The sequence below is a fragment of the Fundulus heteroclitus genome, chromosome 14 (assembly GCF_011125445.2).
Source record: "Fundulus heteroclitus isolate FHET01 chromosome 14, MU-UCD_Fhet_4.1, whole genome shotgun sequence".
Lineage (NCBI taxonomy): Eukaryota > Metazoa > Chordata > Actinopteri > Cyprinodontiformes > Fundulidae > Fundulus > Fundulus heteroclitus.
The window spans coordinates 18,029,401-18,035,400 of NC_046374.1; the positions used below are offsets into that span (position 1 = coordinate 18,029,401).

The 6,000-nt window shown below is 53.6% G+C and overlaps 1 protein-coding gene across 1 annotated transcript; it reads right to left on the reverse strand.

Moving 5' to 3' along the window:
- Positions 1-846: 846 nt before the first annotated feature.
- On the reverse strand, positions 847-4,209 carry LOC118565932 (mucin-5AC-like; the record flags this gene model as incomplete). The annotated part of the gene is made up of 2 exons (XM_036147028.1): positions 847-1,368; positions 3,619-4,209. Coding segments are annotated over 2 exons (1,113 nt in total), but the record flags the coding sequence as incomplete, so codon positions are not given.
- Between the last annotated feature and the right edge of the window lie 1,791 nt (positions 4,210-6,000).

Consider the following 6,000-nt stretch of genomic DNA (forward strand, 5'->3'; position numbering starts at 1 on the left):
TGTGGGTGCAGCTGTAGTCGTGGTGGGAGAAGCAGTAGTTGATGTGGGAGCAGCAGTAGTTGTTGTCGGTGCAGCTGTAGTTGTTGTGGGTGAAGCTGTAGTAGTTGTGGGAGCAGCAGTAGTTGAGGTGGGAGCTGCTGTAGTTGTTGTGGGAGCAGCTGTAGTTGTTGTGGGTGAAGCTGTAGTAGTTGTGGGAGCAGCAGTAGTTGAGGTGGGAGCTGCTGTAGTTGTCGTTGGAGCACCTGTAGTTGTTGTGGGTGCAGCTGTAGTCGTGGTGGGTGCAGCTGTGGTTGTTGTGGGTGCAGCAGTAGTTGTGGTGGGAGCAGATGTAGTTGTTGTGGGTGCAGCTGTAGTCGTGGTGGGAGAAGCAGTAGTTGATGTGGGAGCAGCAGTAGTTGATGTGGGTGCAGCTGTAGTTGTTGTGGGTGAAGCTGTAGTAGTTGTGATGAGAGCAGCTGTAGTTGTTGTTGGAGCAGCTGTAGTTGTCGTTGGAGCACCTGTAGTTGTTGTGGGTGCAGTTGTAGTCGTAGTGGGTGCAGTTGTGGTTGTTGTGGGTGCAGCAGTAGTTGTTGTGGGTGCAGCAGTAGTTGTGGTGGGAGCAGCTGTAGTCGTCGTGGGTGCAGCTGTGGTTGTTGTGGGTGCAGCAGTAGTTGTTGTGGGTCCAGCAGTTGTTGTGGTGGGAGCAGCTGTAGTCGTGGTGGGAGCAGCTGTAGTTGTTGTGTGTGAAGCTGTGGTAGTTGTGGGAGCAGCAGTAGTTGTGGTGGGAGCTGCTGTAGTTGTTGTGGGAGCAGCTGTAGTTGTTGTGGGTGCAGCTGTAGTCGTGGTGGGTGCAGCTGTGGTTGTTGTGGGTGCAGCAGTAGTTGTGGTGGAAGCAGCTGTAGTTGTTGTGGGTGCAGCTGTGGTTGTTGTGGGTGCAGCAGTAGTTGTGGTGGGAGCAGCTGTAGTTGTTGTGGGTGCAGCTGTAGTTGTTGTGGGTGCAGCTGTAGTCGTGGTGGGAGAAGCAGTAGTTGATGTGGGAGCAGCAGTAGTTGTGGTGGGTGCACCTGTAGTTGTTGTTGGAGCAGCTGTAGTTGTTGTGGGTGCAGTTGTAGTCGTGGTGGGTGCGGCTGTGGTTGTTGTGGGTGCAGTAGTAGTTGTTGTGGGTGCAGCAGTAGTTGTGGTGGGAGCAGCTGTAGTCGTGGTGGGTGCAGCTGTGGTTGTTGTGGGTGCAGCAGTAGTTGTTGTGGGTGCAGCAGTAGTTGTGGTGGGAGCAGCTGTAGTTGTGGTGGGAGCAGCAGTAGTTGTTGTGGGTGCAGCTGTAGTTGTTGTGGGTGCAGCAGTAGTTGTGATGGGAGCAGCTGTAGTTGTTGTGGGAGCAGCTGTAGTTGTTGTTGGAGCAGCTGTAGTTGTTGTGGGTGAAGCTGTAGTAGTTGTGGGAGCAGCAGTAGTTGAGGTGGGAGCAGCTGTAGTTGTTGTGGGAGCAGCTGTAGTTGTTAGGGGTGCAGCTGTGGTTGTTGTGGGTGCAGCAGTAGTTGTGGTGGGAGCAGCTGTAGTTGTTGTGGGTGGGGCTGTAGTCGTGGTGGGAGAAGCAGTAGTTGATGTGGGAGCAGCAGTAGTTGTTGTGGGTGCAGCTGTAGTTGTTGTGGGTGAAACTGTAGTAGTTGTGGGAGCAGCAGTAGTTGAGGTGGGAGCAGCTGTAGTTGTTGTGGGAGCAGCTGTAGTTGTTGTGGGTGCAGCTGTAGTCGTGGTGGGTGCAGCTGTGGTTGTTGTGGGAAGAGCAGTAGTTGTGGTGGGTGCAGCTGTGGTTGTTGTGGGTGCAGCAGTAGTTGTGGTGGGAGCAGCTGTAGTTGTTGTGGGTGCAGCTGTAGTCGTGGTTGGAGAAGCAGTAGTTGATGTGGGTGCAGCTGTAGTTGTTGTGGGTGAAACTGTAGTAGTTGTGGGAGCAGCAGTAGTTGAGGTGGGAGCAGCTGTAGTTGTTGTGGGAGCAGCTGTAGTTGTTGTGGGTGCAGCTGTAGTCGTGGTGGGTGTAGCTGTGGTTGTTGTGGGAGGAGCAGTAGTTGTGGTGGGTGCAGCTGTAGTTGTTGTGGGTGAAGCTGTAGTGGTTGTGATGGGAGCAGCTGTAGTTGTTGTGGGAGCAGCTGTAGTTGTTGTGGGTGCAGCTGTAGTCGTGGTTGGAGAAGCAGTAGTTGATGTGGGAACAGCAGTAGTTGTTGTGGGTGCAGCTGTAGTTGTTGTGGGTGAAGCTGTAGTGGTTGTGATGGGAGCAGCTGTAGTTGTTGTGGGAGCAGCTGTAGTTGTTGTTGGAGCAGCTGTAGTTGTTGTGGGTGAAGCTGTAGTAGTTGTGGGAGCAGCTGTGGTTGTTGTGGGAGCAGCTGTAGTCGTGGTGGGTGCAGCTGTGGTTGTTGTGGGTGCAGCAGTAGTTGTGGTGGGAGCAGCTGTAGTTGTTGTGGGTGCAGCTGTAGTCGTGGTTGGAGAAGCAGTAGTTGATGTGGGAGCAGCAGTAGTTGTTGTGGGTGCAGCTGTAGTTGTGGTGGGTGCAGCTGTGGTTGTTGTGGGAAGAGCAGTAGTTGTGGTGGGTGCAGCTGTGGTTGTTGTGGGTGCAGCAGTAGTTGTGGTGGGAGCAGCTGTAGTTGTTGTGGGTGCAGCTGTAGTCGTGGTTGGAGAAGCAGTAGTTGATGTGGGTGCAGCTGTAGTTGTTGTGGGTGAAACTGTAGTAGTTGTGGGAGTAGCAGTAGTTGAGGTGGGAGCAGCTGTAGTTGTTGTGGGAGCAGCTGTAGTTGTTGTGGGTGCAGCTGTAGTCGTGGTGGGTGTAGCTGTGGTTGTTGTGGGAGGAGCAGTAGTTGTAGTGGGTGCAGCTGTGGTTGTTGTGGGTGCAGCAGTAGTTGTGGTGGGAGCAGCTGTAGTTGTTGTGGGTGCAGCTGTAGTCGTGGTTGGAGAAGCAGTAGTTGATGTGGGAGCAGCAGTAGTTGTTGTGGGTGCAGCTGTAGTTGTTGTGGGTGAAGCTGTAGTGGTTGTGATGGGAGAAGCTGTAGTTGTTGTGGGAGCAGCTGTAGTTGTTGTTGGAGCAGCTGTAGTTGTTGTGGGTGAAGCTGTAGTAGTTGTGGGAGCAGCAGTAGTTGTGATGGGAGCAGCTGTAGTTGTTGTGGGAGCAGCTGTAGTCGTGGTGGGTGCAGCTGTGGTTGTTGTGGGTGCAGCAGTAGTTGTGGTGGGAGCAGCTGTAGTTGTTGTGGGTGCAGCTGTAGTCGTGGTGGGAGAAGCAGTAGTTGATGTGTGGGAGCAGCAGTAGTTGTTGTGGGTGCAGCTGTAGTTGTTGTGGGTGAAACTGTAGTAGTTGTGGGGGGCAGCAGTAGTTGAGGTGGGAGCAGCTGTAGTTGTTGTGGGAGCAGCTGTAGTTGTTGTGGGTGCAGCTGTAGTCGTGGTGGGTGCAGCTGTGGTTGTTGTGGGAGGAGCAGTAGTTGTGGTGGGTGCAGCTGTGGTTGTTGTGGGTGCAGCAGTAGTTGTGGTGGGAGCAGCTGTAGTTGTTGTGGGTGCAGCTGTAGTCGTGGTGGGAGAAGCAGTAGTTGATGTGGGAGCAGCAGTAGTTGTTGTGGGTGCAGCTGTAGTTGTTGTGGGTGAAGCTGTAGTAGTTGTGATGAGAGCAGCTGTAGTTGTTGTTGGAGCAGCTGTAGTTGTCGTTGGAGCACCTGTAGTTGTTGTGGGTGCAGCTGTAGTCGTGGTGGGTGCAGCTGTGGTTGTTGTGGGTGCAGCAGTAGTTGTGGTGGGAGCAGATGTAGTTGTTGTGGGTGCAGCTGTAGTCGTGGTGGGAGAAGCAGTAGTTGATGTGGGAGCAGCAGTAGTTGTTGTCGGTGCAGCTGTAGTTGTTGTGGGTGAAGCTGTAGTAGTTGTGGGAGCAGCAGTAGTTGAGGTGGGAGCAGCTGTAGTTGTTGTGGAAGCAGCTGTAGTTGTTAGGGGTGCAGCTGTAGTCGTGGTGGGTGCAGCTGTGGTTGTTGTGGGTGCAGCAGTAGTTGTGGTGGAAGCAGCTGTAGTTGTTGTGGGTGCAGTTGTAGTCGTGGTGGGTGCAGTTGTGGTTGTTGTGGGTGCAGCAGTAGTTGTTGTGGGTGCAGCAGTAGTTGTGGTGGGAGCAGCTGTAGTCGTGGTGGGTGCAGCTGTGGTTGTTGTGTGTGCAGCAGTAGTTGTTGTGGGTGCAGCAGTAGTTGTGGTGGGAGCAGCTGTAGTCGTGGTGGGAGCAGCTGTAGTTGTTGTGTGTGAAGCTGTGGTAGTTGTTGGAGCAGCAGTAGTTGTGGTGGGAGCTGCTGTAGTTGTTGTGGGAGCAGCTGTAGTCGTGGTGGGTGCAGCTGTGGTTGTTGTGGGTGCAGCAGTGGTTGTGGTGGAAGCAGCTGTAGTTGTGGGTGCAGCTGTCGTTGTTGTGGGTGCAGCAGTAGTTGTGGTGGGAGCAGCTGTAGTTGTTGTGGGTGCAGCTGTAGTTGTTGTGGGTGCAGCTGTAGTCGTGGTGGGAGAAGCAGTAGTTGATGTGGGAGCAGCAGTAGTTGTGCTGGGTGCAGCTGTAGTTGTTGTTGGAGCAGCTGTAGTTGTTGTGGGTGCAGTTGTAGTCGTGGTGGGTGCAGCTGTGGTTGTTGTGGGTGCAGTAGTAGTTGTTGTGGGTGCAGCAGTAGTTGTGGTGGGAGCAGCTGTAGTCGTGGTGGGTGCAGCTGTGGTTGTTGTGGGTGCAGCAGTAGTTGTTGTGGGTGCAGCAGTAGTTGTGGTGGGAGCAGCAGTAGTTGTGGTGGGAGCAGCAGTAGTTGTGGTGGGTGCAGCTGTTGTTGTTGTGGGTGCAGCAGTAGTTGTGGTGGGAGTAGCTGTAGTTGTTGTGGGTGCAGCAGTAGTTGTGGTGGGAGCAGCTGTAGTTGTTGTGGGTGCAGCTGTAGTCGTGGTTGGAGAAGCAGTAGTTGATGTGGGAGCAGCAGTAGTTGTTGTGGGTGCAGCTGTAGTTGTTGTGGGTGAAGCTGTAGTAGTTGTGATGGGAGCAGCTGTAGTTGTTGTGGGAGCAGCTGTAGTTGTTGTGGGAGCAGCTGTAGTTGTTGTTGGAGCAGCTGTAGTTGTTGTGGGTGAAGCTGTAGTAGTTGTGGGAGCAGCAGTAGTTGAGGTGGGAGCAGCTGTAGTTGTTGTGGGAGCAGCTGTAGTTGTTAGGGGTGCAGCTGTGGTTGTTGTGGGTGCAGCAGTAGTTGTGGTGGGAGCAGCTGTAGTTGTTGTGGTTGCAGCTGTAGTCGTGGTGGGAGAAGCAGTAGTTGATGTGGGAGCAGCAGTAGTTGTTGTGGGTGCAGCTGTAGTTGTTGTGGGTGAAGCTGTAGTGGTTGTGATAGGAGCAGCTGTAGTTGTTGTGGGAGCAGCTGTAGTTGTTGTTGGAGCAGCTGTAGTTGTTGTGGGTGAAGCTGTAGTAGTTGTGGGAGCAGCAGTAGTTGTGATGGGAGCAGCTGTAGTTGTTGTGGGAGCAGCTGTAGTCGTGGTGGGTGCAGCTGTGGTTGTTGTGGGTGCAGCAGTAGTTGTGGTGGGAGCAGCTGTAGTTGTTGTGGGTGCAGCTGTAGTCGTGGTGGGTGCAGCTGTGGTTGTTGTGGGAGGAGCAGTAGTTGTGGTGGGTGCAGCTGTAGTTGTTGTGGGTGCAGCAGTAGTTGTGGTGGGAGCAGCTGTAGTTGTTGTGGGAGAAGCAGTAGTTGATGTGGGAGCAGCAGTAGTTGTTGTGGGTGCAGCTGTAGTTGTTGTGGGTGAAGCTGTAGTAGTTGTGATGAGAGCAGCTGTAGTTGTTGTTGGAGCAACTGTAGTTGTCGTTGGAGCACCTGTAGTTGTTGTGGGTGCAGCTGTAGTCGTGGTGGGTGCTGCTGTGGTTGTTGTGGGTGCAGCAGTAATTGTGGTGGGAGCAGCTGTAGTTGTTGTGGGTGCAGCTGTAGTCGTGGTTGGAGAAGCAGTAGTTGATGTGGGAGCAGCAGTAGTTGTTGTGGGTGCAGCTGTAGTTGTTGTGGGTGAAGCTGTAGTAGTTGTAGGTGAAGC